The sequence below is a fragment of the Cygnus olor genome, chromosome 20 (genome assembly GCF_009769625.2).
Source record: "Cygnus olor isolate bCygOlo1 chromosome 20, bCygOlo1.pri.v2, whole genome shotgun sequence".
In the NCBI taxonomy this organism is placed as follows: domain Eukaryota; kingdom Metazoa; phylum Chordata; class Aves; order Anseriformes; family Anatidae; genus Cygnus; species Cygnus olor.
Genome location: NC_049188.1, coordinates 9,693,046 through 9,716,112, shown reverse-complemented (window position 1 = coordinate 9,716,112; position 23,067 = coordinate 9,693,046). Strand labels below are relative to the sequence as shown.

At 37.1% G+C, this 23,067-nt stretch overlaps 1 protein-coding gene across 3 annotated transcripts in view; it reads right to left on the bottom strand.

Annotated features, from left to right (window-relative positions):
* Positions 1-395: 395 nt before the first annotated feature.
* The window catches only part of USP32 (ubiquitin specific peptidase 32), a 78,396-nt gene continuing 55,724 nt past the window's right edge, over positions 396-23,067 (bottom strand). For 2 of the 3 annotated variants that reach the window (XM_040532852.1, XM_040532851.1), the window contains 19 exons: positions 21,487-21,646; positions 19,003-19,157; positions 18,209-18,290; positions 17,276-17,350; positions 16,532-16,670; positions 16,168-16,273; positions 15,353-15,526; positions 14,603-14,777; positions 13,771-13,922; positions 12,901-13,012; positions 12,121-12,332; positions 10,506-10,690; positions 9,271-9,357; positions 8,641-8,761; positions 7,750-7,941; positions 6,877-7,171; positions 5,998-6,431; positions 5,291-5,383; positions 396-4,759 (listed from right to left, as the gene is read on the bottom strand). In XM_040532852.1, coding sequence (XP_040388786.1) covers positions 4,586-4,759; positions 5,291-5,383; positions 5,998-6,431; positions 6,877-7,171; positions 7,750-7,941; positions 8,641-8,761; positions 9,271-9,357; positions 10,506-10,690; positions 12,121-12,332; positions 12,901-13,012; positions 13,771-13,922; positions 14,603-14,777; positions 15,353-15,526; positions 16,168-16,273; positions 16,532-16,670; positions 17,276-17,350; positions 18,209-18,290; positions 19,003-19,157; positions 21,487-21,646 — 3,123 coding nt within the window. In that variant the 3' untranslated portion in view covers positions 396-4,585. The remainder of the gene's footprint in view (positions 4,760-5,290; positions 5,384-5,997; positions 6,432-6,876; positions 7,172-7,749; positions 7,942-8,640; positions 8,762-9,270; positions 9,358-10,505; positions 10,691-12,120; positions 12,333-12,900; positions 13,013-13,770; positions 13,923-14,602; positions 14,778-15,352; positions 15,527-16,167; positions 16,274-16,531; positions 16,671-17,275; positions 17,351-18,208; positions 18,291-19,002; positions 19,158-21,486; positions 21,647-23,067) is intronic. The other variant, XM_040532850.1, reaches the window with a different exon arrangement.

Genomic DNA, 23,067 nt, shown 5'->3' with positions numbered 1-23,067 from the left:
ATCTGACAAGAAGTGACACTTTATCTGCATCCACAGTATTTAATTTGTTTGAATAATATAGTTACAGATAAACAGGTTCACTCCATATACAATTACCGATACCTTTTTTAATACAGCTCATATCCCATACATCAACACTATTTATTTACAAGGTATTTATGTACATTAACATCCTTCTAAAGTCAGTGCATTGTCAATAAGTTTTATACAATAATTTACAAAGTGAATATAGTTAATAGTTAACTTAATAAATTTACTACTAAATCATGAATTAATTTAATTTAAAAAATTAATTACAACCAATGTAACAAACACAAAAGATCAAATAACATTAGTAGATTGTGCTACCTGCTTAAATAAAACATTTTAAAGTAAATCAGTTGAAAATCTTTCACTTTTCATGGAGTTTGCGCAGGGAGGAACAGACAAACGGGAACTGAAAAAAACCTTCTAACCTAGCAACTCACAATTTGCGCCTTTCTTCTGTCTCAGTGTTTAGACCACTTTAAAGATAAAAGAGTGTATGGGTGTCCTGGTTTCAGCTGGGACAGAGGTAATGTTATTCCTAGTAGCTGGTGTGGTGCTGCGGTTTGGATTTAGGATGAGAACAACGCTGCTAACCCCCTGATGTTCAGGTGCTGCTGAGCAGTGCTTGCACAGGGCCAAGGACTCAGTTTCATGCTGCCCAGGGGTGCGTGAGAAGCAGGGAAGGGAACACGGCCAGCACAGCTGGCCCAGGCTGGCCACGAGGATATCCCGTACTGGGGGCATCCTGCAAACATAAAACTGGGGAGGGCTGGCCGGGGGGGGCAGCCACTGCTTGGGGACGGGCTGGGAATCAGCGGGCGGGTGGTGAGCAATCGCATCGTGCATCACTTGTTTTATAGTCTTTTATCACTATTATTACTATTGTTTTCCCTTCCTTTTCTGTCCTATTAAACTGTCTTTATCTCAGCCCATAAGCTTTTACCTTCTTTTTTAATTTTCCTCAGTTCCCACTCCCATCCCACTGCGGGGGGAGCGAGCAAACGGCTGCGTGGTGCTGAGCTGGCAGCCGGGTTAAACCACAGCCGTCCTTTTGGCACCCAACGTGGGGCACGAAGGGTTGAGATAACGACAGAGCTGAGCAGAGCACGTTAAAACAGAACTGTTATAAGCGTTGTATTAGTTTAACAGTTGCTGGTCACAATGTTGGAATTTTTGCTCTCGGAGTTGTGCTTGTTCTCAGAACCGTGTTGTATAACACCTCGCTTGCTGCCTACACTCCCTGTCCCTGCTGAACATCTCTGGGGTCTGGTTTAAGGTTCTCACTTTGCTGTACTGTGTAACAGTGGCTTATGATGTGATAAAATTACTGGTTGTGAGATTAATCTGGTGTTTGTACTCTACATTACCATCGTCCTCATACTTCAGGAACCATCTCTCAGCAACTACTAATAATTACATTCTTTACCTTTTTTCCTAGAGAGACAATCTATGGGGGAGACGGGGGGGAGACTTTCCCCACACTTCTTCACCTTCCCTTTCTCCTTCACCTTCCCCTTTTTCTCCAGGCTAGTCACAATATCTCTTGAGAATTTTGAATAACCTTGGGATATTCAAACAAGCATGTTCCTATTGCTATGTCTCCTGAACGCATTTCTTGTTTTGTTTAAGGTTAAACAGCTATTTAAGAATGCCACCCAGAGATCTGCCCGGAGGCAGCATAGTTAGGAGTGACCGGGAGCGTGGGAGGGTATGGGCAGGTACCTGGGGCAGTGGGCATCTCCAGTGCTTTGGGACTTTACCCCTGAACAAGTGCAGAACCCTGACAAGCTAGGAAAATATTTGGAAAGAGTATGCTGTCACGCTGGTGATTCCAGAGAGACACGGACTGCTGCCATGTGCTGGGACCTGGCCCTTGCCTACCGAGAGCCCTGTTCAACACTATTCAACACCCGCAAGGGGAAGGGAAGGTCTCCAGATCTGACAAAAAAACGCCAGGCACTGCAGCTAATCCAACCCCGCAACACGCACTGCAGCTGAACCAGCCCATGCCAGAGTCAGCTGCTCCTGTATTCAAGAAGAAGCAATGAACACAGGAGTTAGCTCGTTTAGCAAGAGAAGAAACTACTAAGAAGCGAAAGAAGCGGACGAGGCAGGCTGCTCCGAAGCAGGGCTACCACAGGAACACGAGGAAGAGGCAGATCTCATAAACAAGGCAGCAGACACCCAATTCCTACCCCTGAGTCAGCTGCAACTATCTCCCAAAGGGTTGCAGCCATCGTCCAGGCAAGCACATCAACACCTGGCTGCTCTGATGCTGGAATAACGGGACCAGTAGCCTGGAATCAGAGGGCAGGGAAGCCACTCAGCTATTAGGAGTAAGCGTTGCTCTGCTTAAGTGGAGGATATGGGGGGTACACACCACATGCCCCCCTGGTTTTACCTGCACAACCATGGAGAGGACATGAGGAATTAGGATGGAAAATCTACCTCGACCCTAGAGGCTTGGGTGTATGACTTGCAAAGAAGTGAGTGATGAATACTCTGACCAGGACTAGAGGGGCCCTTGGGGAGAACGGCCCCACCTGGAGCCTCTGGCAGAAAGAGCCCAGGGAGACTTGAGGCCAACCCCTAGGGTTTTGGAGTCGGGGATTCTGAGGCCCACTAAACTGCAGCTGAAGGAGATATTGGCAGTGTATGAAGGGGTTCGAGCTGCTTCTGAAGTGGCTGGTACTGAAACGCAGCTCCTCCTGGCACAGCTCCTGCCCTTCCTTTTCTGTCCTATTAAACTGTCTTTATCTCAACCCATGAACTTTTTACTGTTTTTCAGATTCTCTCTCCCATCCCACTGTGGGGGGAGCGAGCAAAAGGCTGCACGGTGCTGAGTTGCCTGCGGGATCAAACCAGAACAACAGGATAGGGAGCAACACCTCACAAGTAAGACAATACTTAAGTGGGACCTCATCTGCTGTCCTGACAGAGGCACAACCTCTAACAAAGACAGGGAAGTTCTTGCCAGAGTACGGACAGCAAGATCAGCTGATATAATTTTTTACATGGATAAAACCCAGATCCTTCTGGAAATCATACAGTTACTGGTAGGCTTGGCATTCTTGTAAAACACATTAAAAAGAAGCCAAACATTTATCTCAGAGATCAATGATGTAAGTATCAATTGTTAGTGAAGGTACAAAATCTAAAGAATTTGGAAGATGACACATGAAATTAGTAAGCTTCTTAGACTCAGCTGAAGAACAAAAGGTGAAACGTTTATCTTCATTCATATATGCAAACAATTTAACACTGAAAATGTTTAAAGAAATGCCTACTCAAAAAATAACCATCTCTTTTCCAGTCTCTGCTAAGACTTGCTCAGGCTTTCCTTCATGCTGTAAGCCCATTGACTCCAAAGAGCATCTTGCAAGGGCACGGAAAGCAATTTTGTTTTAATTGCAAGTATAAGCATAACCTGTTACAAGAAAGAAAATTTGAAAGGCAACCAACATTTGAAAAGAGAAACCCTATTAAATTAAGAAATCAATAAAAAAATAATACAAATCCATGAATGCTACGATAGCTACCTGACAACCACAGCTTCTTATTTGTTTGAAATACACAGTGGATAATTCACAGCCATTCACTCCAGAGCCCTTACAACAACAAAAACAAACTATGTTTTTGAATTTAATTATACGAATTTTTAAAAGTGCAAATTTAAAAGCAACACCAGTTATGAAACATAAGCTCAAGCATCTTTCCTTCCAAAAGCTGGGAACATTTTGTGCAATGTGCACATTTTAAGACACCATGCGTGTAATCACAGCTACTCTCTTCAACCTGAAGTTTCTTAATGAGGCATCTCAAAACTTTAAGATAGCACACTTCAGGCAGAAAAGCCATTCCTGAAACTTGTTGATCTGCACAGCCAACACGTGGAGAAAACACAGTTATAACAAACCATTCAAGAGTAGAAATTAATCTCACCTCAAATTATAATTTGGTTGTGCTCCCAACATACAGAAAGAAAGCAACTGACACATTAGTGGCGGCAAAACTGGAAACTTTTCCTACTCGTGATGTTCATTCTTTAAATTTGTGCACTTTCCGTTCTCTTACTTTCCCTGTTTTGCCAATAAAATGCAATAAAACTGCAGGAAAAAGGAGGTAGCAATATCATGTTGTCCAAAGACAACACTACATTTTTTTCCCCATTATCTTAAATCTAAAGAGAGCTTTAGGGGGTTGTTAGAAGAGTTGGTAAACTCTACACTACTTTGTTTAGCTCTTATTTGGACTATTAAATTTACCTCTTATTTGGTCCTAGTTGGCTTTTCTCAAACCATTTTATTTAAAGGCCAAATGGCAGTCTCAGCCTGATGTCTAACATCAGAAATGTTTAGAGCATGTAGTGAGATAACAGAACAAAACAATACTATCGTTATATTAACTGCTATTTAATTAGGGTTTTCTTTTTGTGCTTTCAGATCACAGGGTACAATAACTACACTTAGCTTATCTGTTTCAATAACATTTTTGCCAAATGTAAGTTTCAGGGTGTTATCCCTCACATTCTCAAAACAGTCCATGGAAGATCATCTGCTTACTGTAAAACACAGTACTTTTTATAGTCTGACTCAAAGTCTTCATCCATGCTGCTTGTGTCTGCCATCTTTTTACCATCAATCTTTGGCAGAAATTGTGCATAGTCTACCCCCTGCTGCTCATAGAAAAGAATGTAGGCAGAGTCGGTGTCGATTTCATCAGGATGCAATTCCTGAAAAAAACAGAAAAACACATTCTGAAATAGGCAATGGTACAATTGTGTTACTGTCACTTAACTTAAAATGTACACAATTGCCCTAGAAACGGTATTTTTAAGTGGCTGTTTACAACAAGAAGGATCACGTTTTCTGTCTTCCTTATTACAGCTATCAGGTTCCATTATTTACTTGAAAAGTATGACATTTTATAGTGTTAAATGCAAATACTTAGAAATATTGGAACTTAATTATTCAGTAATTGAATACAAAACAGCTAGCATCATGAAAAAATATTTTTGGACTTCCATTTTTAGTAACATTTCCATTTTTGTACAAAATAAGCATCTTAACCACGTTACAGCAGCTGATGAACAGATGTTAACTTGAAAAAATCTCATGTAGACGAACATTAAATTTTTAATCTAAAGTATGAAATACTTTTGAAATGTTCATGATTTTAAAAGAATGGTTCTCAGAAAATACAAGTTTCTTTGCCTCTAGGTACCCAAGGTAGTAATTATTTGATACAAAAACAAACGATTTACCTTACAGCTACTGTCATTGTAGCAGTACCACTTGTTGTTTGGGTTTTTGGCATAAGTGACATAATGACCCCCTCCCATAATTCCTGAATGGCACTGAAGAAAATGAAGAAGAAAATTTTGGATCAAACATCAAAACTGAGAATTCACAGAGCAGTAAAAGAAATTCATGATTTTTAACTGAGTGACAATGGTTTATGACAACCTACACATGTCAAAGATGCTTAAATGTTACAGATTCTCTTAAACGAAACCTCTTTCCTCTGAAGTAGCAGCACATTAAATTTGCCAAAAACATCTCATGCATGCTGAGCCCAGCAGCTCAACATGACCGATCCAAACGCAGCCTCCCTTTCACACCTCTTTCTGCCTTTTTCCCTTACCACCAATTTTTACTTCATTGTTTTCTAATCTCAAAAAAGCTAAAAATGCTCACATGATCAATGTTGGTGTTAATTCTGACTGTGCTTCACTTTTTTTCTTTCCTTTTAAAATGCCTGCAGCTTTCTAAGCTAACATGCTCAAGAAGAAAAAACACGCAGATACTTTTGAGCTGCGTTCAGTTTTATACTAAATTTACTTTGCTGACAATAGCTCTACTTTGTTCTCTTTTTTGATAAGTCTCTACTTTTTGTAACGTAAATAATAAAAAGATTTAGTCAAATCAATGCCACATAAAGATAGTTTACTCACATAAAAAGCCACCTTACCGAAATTGCATATAGATTGTAAATAGGGTTAACACAAACGTCTTCTCTTTGGTCATCTGTAATATCATCCTCGCTGTGGTTATCAATTTGACCGTTGCTACTGCCATTACTATATGCATTCTGTTCACAAATATATCCGTTGGCTAGAGTCATCTCATTGTCCTGAGCAGTATACAGTTCACTCTGGCTACCACCCAAAATCTGCCCTCTGGTAAGAGCATCACTTCGATCAGAAGTAAATTTCTGTTCCTGGTCAGTACCGTTCTCTTTACTTGCATCCAAATTTTCTTTGCTACTTGATAGTTTGTTTTTACCCAGTTGTGGTAGCCGCAAACGCCCTTTGCCTCTTCCTAAAGTCCTTGGGCTACTATTTGGGCTACTGTTTTTACTTGAAGGACAGCTGGTTCCACTTTTCCTTCCCAAAGATGGAGATGCTAGAATAGAAAACATGTGGACTATTAAGGTAAGTAAATACATGGTCTAGAATTTTTATTAAAAGTTTTTTGTTTTCAGATAACCAAACACCAAAAAAACAGTTTCATTGCAACTTTGAGTACTATATAAGAGTAGAAGTACCTGCGGTCACACACACACTTATAAACCGAAATTTAACTCTTATGCACGAACAAATTCCTCATTCTTAATCCAGACCACTACACTGAAGTAGACAGTGCCAATATTAGTTGTCACTAATTTTTTTATTGTTGTTATTTTTTTTTAAGTGGTAGAGCTTCACTAAGCTTTCCAGAGCAAACAACAGAAATGATCATTTCAGAATAAGTGCAGAGCCTTGGCAAACAAGCAAACAAAGAAGTCATAAAACTATTTTTTTTTCCCAAGTATCAGCATGTACTGGAATCTTCCCTAATTATTACCTACCTTTGATATTATTCAAGACATTAGTAGTGTTAAGGGACGACGGACTTCTGTTCAGTGCATCTCCTTCTGCTGTGTAAGTAATCTGCAGATCTATTTTTTTAGACTCCCCTTGGAGAGGGGTCCGTGGTTCAGGAAGGTCATCAACTTGAGGAGTTAACTGCTTTCTTTGAAAATGACTTGGATCCCTTTGTACCAAAAAGGCACTTGGGTCAAAATTTTCTCGGGGAAATTTAACAATTTTCTGAGATTTTATCCAGCGGCCATTTACAAACTGAAACCTTTTCAGGTGAATGATCTAAAGACAAATATGTTAGAGAAAAATACAGGATTATATCACAGTGAGTAAATATAACTGTTAAGGTATTTTTTTCCTGAAGCATACACATTTTATAACATATTAATAAAAGGAGTAACCACATAGTATGTGACAATTTGGATTGTGGGATCAAGCTGGTAAAATATGGAACTAATGTTTCATGGGGAAATTATGGAAAAGTTTGCTTCACTTCAGTGATCCATATTGTGGTGTTCTGAATAACCTACCAAGTTTCAAAACCAACAACAGCAGGTGTTACACAACTAGACAAAAGATCATGTTGCCAGAAACACTGCCGAAGTGTGAACTCTGTCAGAACAGACAAAACCGAATGCAAAATGCCTCTTTTGCTGCAATGTTAAAAAGATAAAAAAAGGTTTTGAGGTTTGTTATTTTCCTGCAGTACAGAAATGCATGATGTGAACTAAGTCAACACCCCTCCTGAGACTGAACAAAAGCAAATCTTATTCAGAACAAGAAGACACAGCTAGCAATTCAAATCTGTAACCAATGCAGCTTGATTATGTTGCTGTAGAGGAATCAAAACAATATCATACCAAAATAGGAGGAAGCCTCCAAAGATCTAGTTTTTTTGTAGCCAGACAATGGGTCTTGCATTTGGAACAGTAGTACATCTCATCCTCCCCTAGTTCTTCCTCACTGGTGAAGGCTCGAAGACAGCTATCCAGATTGATGGGCTCTGCTTGAGCTCGTCGACTTTGTTCAACACTTTCATGCTCTTCTACAATCTGAAGTGAGACAGAACTGTTTCTGACTTGGAAACATACAAACTGCTCAGGGGAAGACTGTTCACTGTATCGTACAAATAACACCATATAGTTATGTTTAGGATTAAAGATGAAAACTAAATGCACTAAGTTTTAGCAGATTTTTTTTTCAGTTATGAAGAGGCAGACATACAAATAATGCACTCCTTATTCTTGGGTTTTGTTTACAAAATCATCCATGAAGCACAAGGTTATAGGTTCTGCTCATAAATCTGAATAGCTATTCTAGTTTAACTCAGCCATGTATTTACCTTTAGATCTGTTTTGTAGACTCAATGAATCAAATGGATTTACTCATATGGATAACTGTTTATGGCGCTGGCATCCTTAGAAAAATCTATCAAATTAACATATTTTGTAAAATATTGTGGCTAGAACAAACACAACTCACAACGGGCAATAAATACACTGCTGTGGCTTTTTAGAAGCTTCCCTTCCACATCATGGTTATGTAAGAGGTGTAACATTAAGAAACTAATTTATTCACAGAATATACTGTTCTGTGATTACTGCCTTTAGTTTAACAGAAAATTGATACAGTAAGAATCAAATGCCTAATGAAAAAAAGAAAAAGGAATGCCTTCCTAATTTAGTCTTGGCGAAATGGGTTGTACTCCAGAACTAGTAACAAACAATGAAGGGTTTGTGTTGCAATTTTACCCGTTCCTGTGATGTCTGGTAGCGTAGATGGAGTGCTGTTGGATCCCAGTCTACAGCAATGTAAGCGTTACCAACAGAAGCTCTGTCCTCTGTGCACTCAATTTTACAGCCACGGCAGAATCTAAGACAAAAAGTTAGATGCGGTAATTGAACTGTCCAAACCCTTTTTGGCTTTACCTTACTTCACCCTTTGGAAAAATTCCAAGCGCGCTTTCAGGGTCCACTTTAGTTCTTACTCTCCAAATGGCAAAGAAACTAGCAAGGACAGATGATCTACATCTAAAAATGTTTAGTTTTGCATGAAATCCCCACAAATCATCCAAATATGTACATGTACGTGCCTGCATATAGGCACATATGCACACAGAAAATTGTAAGGGGTTAAGAGTTTTTTTGATAATCTCCTGTCTATCTCCTAATTTAAGGTTTCTGTCAGCGGGGCTTTCAGCTCTCCAAGTCATAAAAGCTATTCTGCAGTGAAAGTCTGCCATGTGAGGGTTTTGGTTAAATTAGATTCTAGATTCTTATTGATATTACCTCTGAAGCCTGAAACATATCAAAAACCCATTACCATAAATTACATTTCTGCTGAAGTGATTCCTTTCCTTAAACCTAAAAAGGACAATTTACCTGTACCATGGACACCAAGCACAAGAATTTCCATCCTTCTGAACTACTCTTAGGGTGAACGGATACTGATATCCCATGCTATCATCACTGAAACAGAAGAGAACACGACATGAAACATAGGTATTCATTCAGACTGCCAATTAATTTTGACCTTCCTTCACTCTATTTGCTAAAACACATTAAAAATCCAAATGATAATAAATATTAAGCATAAGATATTGAAATAAGACCTGCCTTTGTGTCACCTAAATTCCAAATACACATATCATAGCATTAGCTTTAAGTCTACTCATCAGGATCACCACTGAGCTATTAAAAAAAAAAAGACATTTAAAGCTTTAGTAGGCACAGTCACACATTTTCATACTACTATCAGTACTACTTCATTTTATTAGCACACTAATATAACTGCAGAGGAATAGAAATGGAAATCCATTAAACAACTGCAGTTCCTCCTGCTTTGGAAATGAACTTTTTCATATAATGTTCTGAAAACTAAAACAATGCAAACATGTATAGTAACTGCCTCATGCCTTCTGAAGGCATTCAAAAAATTGCCACATGTAGTGGCAATTACAGAAAATGAAGAGTAATGCACTCACTGATTTTGAAAGAAACAGGACAGCATCCTACCCTGTATCTCTTTTCTAACCCAGTTAACTTGGACACAGGCTCACTGGTTTAAATTGACTACATAAAATCAGTTAGTCTAGAGTCTACACAGCTACTAATAACTGTCAAAAGTCCCTGGCGTACTGATGAATGAACCATGTAGTAATTCATTGTTAAAATACATGAAATGTTATCATAGGACAGACTGTTCAGTTATTTTTCCATTTGACAGATACAATGAATTATCAATCAATGCATGAGAATGAGCCAATTAATTTGGGTAAAACCTACCTTTAAGTGCAACTGGAAGGTATACTGTATTTAACTGTACTAAAAAGGATTAAAAGGTATTTTTAATTATTGTCATTATAAAATTTTAGGACTCTAAAGTCACTTCTTACAAAAATAACCCACTAGATAGAATCTGCAGACAGAAAGCATTTGAGGTAAAACTGCAAAAAATTGTTCCTAAAACTGTTGACATTTAAAAGCATATCTTCATTCAACAGAGCTATTACGAGAAGTTAAAATCAATGAAGTAATGAGTATTTTTAAAATTCTGTAAACAAGTCTAAGCTACTGTATTATGTAGTTCAAGTCAACGGTTGGCCTGCCGAACTTACCAGTCTTGCGCGTGATTACTAGCTTCCTGAGGTGGGAGAGGGCTAGCCAGCCTGGAAACCTGAATCCATACTGCATCATACAGGTCTTTTTTCCGTGTATGAACTGTACAAGGAACAATTAGTGGCATTCCAAAGAGGCTAGGGCGATTCTTCTGAGATGAAAGAAAATACAGTTCTGTCCGCATCTGCAAATGTGAAATAAAAGAATGACTCAGATATAAGTATGAATTAATTCGCATTACCATAATTACTCAGGTGCTGACCTTGGTTTATATTCTAGGCTTCAGCAATTAAAACAAAAATTAATTCTATTGAAAGTACTTTATTTCAACATGTTTTTCGATATCAAAAGCAGTAAAATTTGATAACTGATTTGAAACTACCTGAAAACTTTCTTTTTGTATTTTATGATATCACAGCAATGTTAATTAAGCACTAGACCATATCAGCATAAATCTACTTCAACCATGTTCAATTTTTTATATTTCATATGATGAATATTTCTTACTTTTCCCACCGAATGGTAATGTTGTATTGCAGAAAGGCAACTAATGATGTTACTACCTGTCCCCAAATGACCTCTACACTAGGCAAGCTTACATTCTACCCAGAAAGAAAACCTTTACATTTAAGGAGGCACATCAGACTTGTACACAACTTACTCCAAGCAGACAAATTGGCCTTGTGCTACATCTCTCATTTATAAGAAAGATTTAACACACTGACTGAATGACACTTAGGCACAGTAAACCCCTACTGCCTTGCAAAAATTTATTACAAATGACCCTTTCCATCGATAAGCTTTTTGACAATGACAAGCATGGATTGCTGGAATTCCTTCCACACAACTCCTACTGCAAGCTGTAGAACTAGCAACAGCCCACAAGCATTGTACCATTCACATATGAAATTCTACCAAACTTGAATCAAGATGGCAATGATAGAAGTGGCTATTGGCCACTATATGAGAGAATAAAGCAAAACAGCCTCATGCAAACACCCAGTGAAGAGGCAACTTAAATAGCCTCCCAGCCCACATCCCCTAGGTTCTAAATGTCAGCAGACTCTGAAGTCAGGAGACAGCGCACACTGAACACATGGCTATTTGAGGTGTTCAGTCACTCAACTTTGACATTTAGAGTGCAACACAACTACAGATGCTTTTATGAAGAGCAGTTCATGCTAACAGAATGATCCACTAATGTACTATATATCTTCACTCAGGTTCTTTGTAAGAAATAAGGCTGTTCCACATACTGGGGAAGAAACACATTTCAAGTAGTTCCTCTAATTAGATTTTTTTTTCCTGCTCAAAGAATCCTGGAACATTTAATCAGGGCGTTAGTGAGTGCCCAAGTATGCATCTCAGTGTTAAAGAACTGGGAAGCATGCCAATACTAGGGAAAGAAAAATATACCAACGTTAGACACTATAATTTAAATCTACATGAGCTCCATGTCCGTATAACTTGGTGCATACATAATAGTGAAACATATTCATGTTCCCCTCATAAGAAATAAAGCTTAATTTATCATATGGACATAAAAAATACCCTCACTGACTTTCTCAAACAGTGTCATGCGAATAATTTATAACAAATGCAAAATCCACTAACCATTTTTCTATGGACCGCAATTATATAACCTGTACATGGACTGTCAGAAATCAAGGGCACATGACCGTTCAGAGTCCAGTGGGCAAGGCTACGCTCTGTTCCACATGGCACTACAGTATTTGGCATTCCGTTGGGAATCAGGGTTGGTTTGGGAAGGTCCCCATTCATCATTATGTTGGGTGCTCCATTAGTTGATGATCCAGTCGAGGTATCTGTAGACAGAAAGTTATGTTCTCACTTTTATCTACAGCAACTGTAACTTATCACAAGTTCTTTATGCCTTCCATTCTGTTCAACGCATTTCATGAAATATCTGCTACTCTCCTTCAGACCAATACATAATCTTTTATTTGCATAAAACTTTGAAAAAATCAGAGTATGCAAGAACAAGGAATAATAAAGGTGTTTACAATTCATACATGAAAACACAGACAACAAAACAGGAGCCAAAACTGAACGCCATACTTCCAATATTTATATATCCTACTTTAGAGCCAATCCACAAGCAAGAAAATATTTTGCATGTTTCTAACTAAAACGAGTATGTATGAATATATCTTCAGACTACTGCTCTGGGCACAACCCTAAAAAGGATCACAGGACATCAGCAGGCACTGAGACTGCTCACAGCTTCTCTGCCCATCACAACTCGGACTTACCTGGCTTTTCTTTATGCCTCACTTTTTCAGTTGTATTAAGTAGTAAGGTTTTTCTCCTGAATTTCTGCAGTACCCAAGCACTGTACATTTTAAGTGAACAGGAAAATAAGTGTTCTTTTACCTGTCTGCACAGGACTTGATGCTGATGTAGGTGATCCTGGAATGGGTATTTCAAATGCACACAAAAACCCACTCACTGATAACCGGACTTTCTGGTTGTCTTGAGGAAAGTTCTTCATTGCAAGCAGGGAAAAAGTTAGTCAGGTATGTATATGCTTCTATCTGCGACTCCTTATATGTTTTGTTCTTTTGAAAATAAGTACACCTATCGGATCATCTCTCCCCTCCCATCTGCTTTGTTACACCTTTCTAGATAAAGGAGAGCCAACAAGCACAAGACTTTGCAGACCGCCACAGCAAGACCTGAGAGGTATTACTGGTGCTAGACTGTAAGCCACTAGCTTAAATCCTACTCAATAACAGCAAACAAAAATACAGACTTAAACACATACATAGCCAGTATACAGAACTAAGCCAGGTATCATTTATGTCTCCAACCTCTTGACAGTGTTTAAAGCTCATCATAGCACTCTTGATTTTTATCTTGATTGATCAATAAACTTGAGATTTATTAGCTCAAGATGATTTTATCATGTTTTTGTTAAATATCATTATTAATCAATTCAACTTCTGTGAGCTTCCACATCATTTTTCATTTTATTTACAAGTGATTTATCTTGGCTCAGTTTACTTGGTTTTAAAGCTATTTGAAGTAAGCCAAATTACAGCTTAAAAGTGAAACATGAATTAAATAAAGTTCATATAGAGATAAAACCAAGCTCGCTTTTTTTTTTTATCACAATTTCAGTTAAATTACTTCACATTTCTTGTGGGCAAAGCTTAATGTCGAAAAGCATGAAGACACTGTCGATGTGTCAAAGAATAATCAGAAATACGAGAAGTATTTTGCAGCATTTTTTTTTCTTTTTACCTTTATATTGGAGCTATGGACTTCTGCAAGGAGTATCTGTTCTGGTTTCAGCCCACAGAGTTCACTTAACTGTTTTTTCAAACCTGTATACTTTTCATCCATGTTCAATCTCAGGCCATATCGAACAGGCGTAGTACCATCCAATTTGATTACTTTAAAGGGGAAAAAGAAACACATTGGTCAGCAAACCAGGAAAGATTTAATGAGAATAACACATTACACCTACTTACTTATTAGAAAGTATTTTTTCCCACTAAGATCAGTTTATTTATTTATTTATTTATTTATTTTTTTAAATTATCGGGCAATTTTCAAGATCTGCAGACAAATGTCAGAAAATCCCTTGCTGCACAGGCAGTAGAAAATGGATTCAACTTTTCTTTAGCTTTTTATCATTTTTTCTTTTGCCTGTTTTACAACAATATATTGGTTCCTCATAATGTAGTTCACAAACCATGAAGTATTTTTGTTTGTCCACTAGCCCCAAGCCTCTCTTTTTCACCCTACACAGATTCAGAACAACCTCCACAATACAGATTTTCAGTGAATAGAAGTAAAATTCTAAAAACCTCAGTTTTACATGTTAAGTTTTTTTTAGTCAAGATAGGAAATGGACCACGTACGCCCTGTTTTTAAAGCTTTTATTTTAGTTTAACTGCATTCCAATGAAAATTCTTGTACTCTATTATATTAAAATAATGCTACTATTTTTAAAGTACAAATATGGACAAAAAATTTGGATGTTTTAGAGCTGTTCCTTGAAAATCCGTTCTACATGCAGTTTTTAATTCCCTATGAACTCGTCTGTGCTACAATAAATACCACCACTCACCTGTAATTTCTAGGTGCATGTAGCTATCCATTGGCAAAGGTAAGGATAAAAAATTGAAAGGATCAAATCTAACACTTATATGTCCACAAGTTTTACACTTTACTTGTGACTTCAGCTGCCCATGAAATAAATCTACAACAATGGATCTGTTTCTTCTCAGATGGTTTTCCCAGGCCTAAAACAAATTTCAGGAAAACAATATGAAGTTAGAAACTGGACTACTTGCTTGAACTACAGGAAAGAGGATGTGTTGGAAGACCAGCAAGTTTTGTCAGCCTATGGAACTCAAATACTTTTCCACAGATGTGTCTTACCAATTTATTATAAAGATTAAGTATTTAGTTTCAACAAGAGTAAAGAAAAGTTATTTCCCTTAACACAATAATCAAGGTACGACATCATTTCAGTACTTCTGAAAGGATCATCACCTTGAAAATTTTTGATATTCATTACTCTGAATCATTCAAAATGATTGTGAGATTTTATCTTTATACCTTTATCATAATATTTAAATGAGCTCATTTTCGGATCAATGGTGAAACTGGCTCCTTAAATCATAGATCTAACAAGTTTCAAAAGATGGTCCATTCCTGCAAGAGTATTGTCACATACTTGCTCATCAGTAACTTTAGACTTCCTGAGAAACAAAGTAATTTCTAGCAACTTGGTGTTATGAGGGGGAAACAAACAAACAAACCAAACCAACAAACAAAAAATCAAAACAACAACAACAAAAGCTTTAACCCATACCTCAGCTGCTACTTCCCAGTCTGGTCGACCATCACTATCTTTCAGTTCAACATATGGTTTATCATGAACTCTATTCAAATCCTCATGAAGACCATCCAAAAGAAAAGCTAGAAGCTCCTGTGAGTCTTGCTGTTGAAAGCCATTAAACCTTGGAGCATATTTCGCTATTGTCCACTACAAAAAGGACAGAAAGTTACTTAACATTACGTGACAAAAGCTGTAAAAATAAATCAAAATTATTTTATATATATCTCTATTGTAGAGAAGATGCATGCTGTCAACAAGCAGAAATGCAATTGCCAAGAGTTAAAGACAACTCCCTATGCTTTCAGAACAAAAGATCATTTTCAGGTAAATGCATTATCTTTTGTTCCTAACAAGGGCTATAAAAATCCACATCTTACGCCACAACCTCTGATTCATTATCAGTTAACTCTTTTGAGCTTACAATTGCTGAACCATGATTACATTCAACAGAAAGCTGTTCAAGTCCTGACCACCAGGACACACACACCCTGACCTCCTCCACATGGGTGTTTTGTCCTGACACAGTCCTTTCCTGAAAGATTAAATTCTGTGACCAGTTCGGAGTAATGTACATGATGACTGTCTTCCCAGCATATGCTTGCTGGTTTCGCAGCCAACTTGTAACACACAGAATGTGTGTCCATGTTTCCTTCTCCTCCTCTAGGGAGATACTAGTCTGAGTCCCAGAACCAATACAGCTAACATCAGGAAAAAGTGCATTAAAAGGTTTCCACTACTCAAAGAAATTCTTGCTTCCTACCTTTAAATAACACACATTGCAGACTTACCCGCAACTTTAATGGTGCTATATTCTTCTGAGTCCCACTCCACAACTCCTGAACCAAATCCCCATAGCACTTGGCCATGTGTCCTTTCATTCCTATTGGATTTGTCCTAGAATTTATGAAGTAATTAATACCATAAGCATGAGGTTTAAACAAGGAAGTGCAAAGGCGTCATGCTGAACTGTTTTAGCTCTTCCAGATACAAAAGAGTTTATAGTTTCATGTATCCAAGCTAGTACCTGTTGTATAGCTGATAGTTGATAATACTAAACTTTAAAGAATTTATTCATATTGTCTACTTCTGAAAGTTGAAACTGATCTTAAATCAGCTACGATATCTAAATGCCAAAGGTCTCAAACAGATTACCTGTTAAGTTCATAAAGATGTCTTCCTGAGATGAAATACCGTGTCAGAGGTTGCGTATTACTGACACACTGGATACTCGAGTTCATGAAACATGTGTTACCCAGATTGCTTAATCCAGTAGCACCCTTTTCAGTAGGAACTGAGAAAAAGGAAACATAATTATGTCACTTCTGCAGATGTGAAAAATTAGTCTGGAATGGTATATCAGTGAAGTTCAGAATGTGACCTTTTCACTGCAACCATAACGATTGAACATGCTCCCACTTAGGAGACTACAACTAGCACAGATGCTACAGAGGATCAGCCTGTTCAAAGTATCTGCTCTCTCAACTCTACTTAAGCCAACAGAAATTGAGGTAATTAAGTATTTTGTTGGATTCCATCCACCATGGATATCAGTACAAGCCAGACAAACTACTGTCAGCTAAATAATCATGGTACTGCAACTTCTGAACTCCTTTGTTAAAATCTTAACTTCCTCACCTTAAAAAAAAAAAAAAAGGCAAGATAATAAACATTAAATCCAGAATTTGCTACTGCTGCATCTGAATATCTGAAAATTCATCTATCTATTCATCCAACCCTCACACTTTTCTAGCAGCTATGTTAATAAAACAGAAGGAATAAGCAAAGCCGCAAAGGCATAAAAGACCTCTTCCAACGTTAACAGCAATTTGATTAAGAAGAGTTTCAACATAATATACCCTCTTGGATTTTTCTTCTCACCATACCTCAAGTACTTACCTTTATGTCTGTCTATTTTACTGCTGTTTGCTATAAAAGACATCTCTTCAGGCCAGCTCATGTCTTTGTTTCGAACTAGAAAGAGACATGGTATAAGATTTTTGTTTACTACTTATTCCAGAGAGCTTATACAGCTAAAGAGATCTAAGTAAAATTTGCAAATATTTATTTTAATTTAGATCATAAAATTATTTTCAGTATGCACACTTTTATTTCTCGAAACAAGAGAGTAAACAAGAAGTCAGGTCAAACTAGTTAAAAAGTCAGCTGATCCATGCACCTCTGGCAAAGGCCTGATTCATTTGTGACTGAAACTACTCTGCCAGGCACAGTATTGCATGGCAGAAGGATGAGATGCAACAGAAATTGAAAAAAGAAAGGTATTGATTGCTTTTAAGGCATTTTCACCACGAGAACAGTCAGTCAAGCAGCCAAGTCCAAATGTGTAAGGTTCTTTCCAGATAAGAAAATAAAAGCAGCTTATAATGAAATTCTTAGAAATGAACCTGGTATGGACTGCAACATGCAGTTTTCTTCATCTTTTGCTTTGTACGAATGCATTCATGCAAATATCATAACCTGGACTCTTGTAAAATCAGTGGGGAAAAACAACAAAAAGCGTCACGTGCTTCACACGAGTTTTGCTTTATCTCTGCTGTTCTAGTTATTACTATAGGCGTAGTAGATTATTTGAAACTTTGGTACTTCTTCCTGTATTTTTCTCAATGTATACAGACAGACAGAAATGTACACATACTATTCCTTCCCAAAATATTTCCAAAGATTAAATATTTGGGCACTAGGCTAATGTATTTGTGTAGTAGTTTGGACAATTTCACAACCATGTACTTACACAGTCTATTAAGAATATATAGACTCATAAAAAACTGTTTGCTCTTAGTGTGTAAAGAACTTTACATGCTCTTTTTATACCTTCTATTACTAAATGCTGCTCATCTTGGATTTTAAGGTACTCCAATCTGTGATCTTCATCATCAAGCAAAGTAAGATAGTTCTGCAGGAGAAAAATACTTCATATAGTTATTCTAGATCGAAAATTCTCTAAGGATGTTTGAATTTCAAAGCAATGAAATTAAAATAGTATTAATATTTTTTTCACATAAATAAGAGTACTAGTTCCCTAATTAATTAAACAAAATTAATTAAATACAGCAGTTCACTAATCTCCACAAGGATTTATTTCAATGCTGTAGTTTTACGTGGCATTCCTTTAGCATGAGAGAATTATATACACTTAAGGGTTTGGAGGAATACATTCTGCTTGTTCCTTCGATTTCTTCACATACACATGTGAAAGAGATCCTGGATGGCTGCTGGCTGTGTCAACAGTAGTCTACAGCATCACGCAGGCCAATGAAAGCACAGATTTTTACTTCCATCTAAAACAGTTTCTATTAAACTGTATAGCAAGAGTATTATTCAGTAAGCTAATTGCCAATTTCTAAACATATCACGGGATAAATTGATGTTTATTAGGCTAATGACACAAAAACCTAAATTTCACTGCTTGGGGTGCACAAAAATCAAAAAATGGCATGAGTAAAACCTTTACACATTTTGGCCCAAGTTTTCCATCCTGGGTGGTTAAATCTTGAAGAGAATTTATGCTCATTTTTTTTTCTGTGCACGTGTTTAATAGTATCTAGAAAAGAATATGATATACAATATTCAAAAGCTGTTAAAAACAAAAAAAGACTGACATTTACCTCGCTATTGTATAACCAGAGGCGCATATCTTCTTCTTTTATGCGCAGCCTCTGGGAGAGATATTCGTGTATCTCCTTAATCGTTTGCATTCGACTAAAGCAGCCGGTGTAAGCCAACACTCTCTTTAAAGGAGCATTCGGTGAAGGTACATTCCCTGGATTCGCAACCATAAGAAAAGAGCAAGAGATAACATATATACCCATATGCAAACTGAAATAAAACCCAGATAAATAACAACTTACACACTATGCATACTCTAAGTATTATTTTTTTTTTTTGGTGAAAAACAAGCACACAGTTCCTCTGCTTTTGTTTATGGATAAAGTAATGAAATGAAAGCTAGCTGTTACCAACACTTGGGGACGTCTCGCATCAACACAGAACAAACTTGCTGTTGCAAAGACAATAGACTCATCTCCTTTATTACCCAAACCTATTAGAAAACCACTCCATTAAGATTCTCATAGGAAATAATTTAAAAGAAATTTTTAAATGACTGGACTACTCTTTTTTTTTTTTCATCTTAAAAGACAAAGTATCAAAGACAATAGTAATTTTCAAAATAAAGGGCTTCAAAAACATCACGGATATTTTGAGAGCACACTGTCAGTTAAAAATACGGTAAAAATAAAATAAAAATCAGGCTGACTACTCTTGGGAGTAGCATGACTTTGCTCCAGCTCTTCTGTGGGATGAACTCTGACCTGCGAAGATGAAATCAGCCTGGCAGTTTGACAATAAAAGTACTCTTTGTAACTAACAGCCTCAAAACACGTTCTATGAAGATGCCTATGATTTTCACCAGCATTTCTTAACAATCTCATCTTTGGAACGGAAATTAATTCCGTCAGTCAAGATTGTTGCTGTTTTCTATAAAATGAGCTCACCTTTACACGAAGCATTTACAAAAGTGCAGTTTGAAATAGATGAGACCAAATTTATGTTTTATTTTCTGAGCTTCTTTAGTTTAACCTAAAGGAGGAGAAGGAAGTTCCCCACTCCTACAAAGACAGGTCCATAGCGTATTAATAAGAAGCTTGTGTTATAGAGCCTGCCTGGGCAATTGCTTTACTTAAGTAACTACAAATTTTACATTGTTCTATTTTCATCATTAAAAGAGTAAAATAAAGTAGCACCGTATGAAAAGATGCAGTAATACATGCAATTTGACAAGAGAGTAAAACTATACTGTAATCATAAGTCAGCAAAGCATCAGTTTTGTTTCAGGATACCAAGGCAAAGTACTAATTTATTTATTTTTTAAAGGAACTCAAAAAAGCATTTTCTGAGATTAAGGATCAGAGGATTAGTCGTAAGATTACAGCAAGAAAGCACATTTGAAAACTCAAAAAGATTAATAATTGATTGGGCAAATAAATTAGTGAAGAGCAAAATAATTACAAATCAAGATCAAATTTGTCATGTCAGAAAAGTCCCTCTCTTTGACTTTCGGTCTTTTAGGAAGTCCAAACAAAACAGTTTCTATTTTATTAGATCAATACGAAAAATGAATTTGGGTAGCAGGCAGTTTCTGTAGCGGAACTTGATCAAACAGGCAGCCACCATTTACAGGTTAAGTTTGAGATTCTATCAAAGCAGTGAAAAATTGAGCATCTGCATGAGATTTTTAAACATACGCTGAGTAATAAGGCAGAAGGATTTAGTTTTCAGTAGTCAGGTGAGCCCACTTCTGGATATATGTTATTGTGAGTACCCAATTTATTTGTGTGTACTCAAATGCACATAATATGTGGAAATCATGTATTTCTTCCGACCTATTGTATAAACCACATATGCAATTACACATAGAAACCAATTACTGAAAATAAATCCCTGTAACACTTGCCCGCAGAAACATGCGAAGCTACAAGATAAAGATTATTCTTATAGCTTATTACTTGTACAATCTTTTGGTGAGCATTAACACCACAATTATGGTATTTTAGTGGGATGTTTACTTTCTACTGAATGTCTTTCCAAACTGTATCAAGCAATAGTCTTCACATTCCATTAATTAAGCCCCTTTTTAAAGGGTACTAAATAATTTTGGGCATTAAAGACTAGCTGCCCAAGTGACTCAGAACCAGTTGGCTGAATAATGATTTACTTTATTATATCAGTGTACTATCAGAAACACACCCCAATGCACAGGTGCATGTACCCTGGCTACATAATTAACTGCCAGAGGGAATTATCAGATCTTAGCCCTGTATTTTATGCAGTGCTCATTTCTCACTTTCAATTCACCAATCTATTTGCAGAAACTACACAACTTAACTGACTTCACTGAAAACGCTCCCTCAAGCCTCTTCCTTTCAAAAGAAGATAGAAGGAAAGCCTTGAAATTTTTACCAAACGCTGATTGTGCCTTACAGTTGATTAGCTGGTGTGCAAGCACAGTGGCAGCAAGCTCGCTTCTACAGCTGTGGGTCTCGCTTTCTTAGAAACTGCACGCTTGTATTCTTGCTGCATTCTTAAGTTACCTCTAGGTAAATGCTGAGGAAACATTCTCAGGCTCATCATACCCATATTCACCCAGATGTTTGACTGCTGTGTTCGAGTGGCAGGCTGCTGTCTCAGAAAGAGCAGATAGCGAGGAAATAACTCTAGTTCAGGCACATTTGTTTTGCTGTTTTTGATCACCTAGTAAAGACATTTAAAACACATTTCAGAGACTCCTGTTCCAAACGTGTAGGAAATCCTATTAGGAACAGGAAATAATGATTAAAGTGGAGGGATAGAAAATAATTACGTTTTACTAGGAGACAAGAAATCCTCTGAACTTCTTATGGGGTATTAGGCAAACATCCACAGCGATAAAAATTTACTGATTTCTAAGTACTTTTGGAAGCTTATTAGTTTCAGACTACCAAAAGCAAACACCTTATTTAGTGGAAGCATAGTTTCCTGTGCAATAATATGGAAAGAACATTCTTATCATTCCTGAAATATACTTGAATTTACAATGAACCTCAGTAATTCTACTCAGTCTATACTTCAACACAGAAGGTTCACAACTGTTAAAAAAACAACAAAAAAAACACCGCTACATTAAGACATTTGTTCTTTTTGAACTATACTACTGAATTCACAACTTCATATTGTAGGGATATATTAAAACTTACTTTGCATTTTGATACACTGACAGAAGTAGCTGAAATTTCCCCAAAACGTGACTTGTGGCTTTCAGTCAACATTCCTACAAAGATTTCGCTATCTATATCTGCCCGAATACTGATGTACATAAATAGTAGGACAACTATTTTTGTGAAAATGACAATCAGAAGAAAACGCTCAGCTTAAGCTGCGAGAAGCAACATAATGCACTGAAGTGTCATGGTATTAAACTTCAGCTACAACAAAAACATCTTCTGGAAAGAAGCCACCTGATGGTCCCTGCTGCAGGGTGGGAGCCTGGCACTCTCTGCGCTGCCTGTATACATGGCAGCACATAACCCAATTCCCTCCATAAATTCAAGGGTTCAGATAACTGCATCCCAAAAGGTTCTTTAATTATGAACTGAAAAGCTAAAGTTTAGACATCCACTATTTATATTTTTACAGACAGGATATCTAAACTCATTTTTTTCATTCTGAATAAAGTCTTGTTTCTAATGGCACTATCATAAAAATCTTAAGCACATTAGTTTGTGCCGTGCATAAAGTGATGTGCCCTTTCTGGATCATGAAAGGTGTTTGTTTCCATGGAGAACGTGTGGGAGGAGGGTAGCATGAGCCAGTGATTTTTCACTGTAAAATCCTTGTCAATACTATGGCTAACAGATCAAATCATCAAAAATCATACAGCAAATTCTCTCCCATTTCTAACAGGAAACATAAAACTAATACAAAAAAATTCAAGAAAAACGCAACTTAAGATCTGTTTGGAATCAAAACATTTTAAAATGAGGCCTGCCTTATATAAACATTTTCATCTAGCAGGCTCAAAAATGCTTCACACCTTATTAAGAGTATTTTATATACAGGCAGTCCTGGAATCCTGAGATTTCGGCTGACAAGGTGAATTCTATCAAAGAATGGTAAGGTAAAAGGTGAGTACAGCT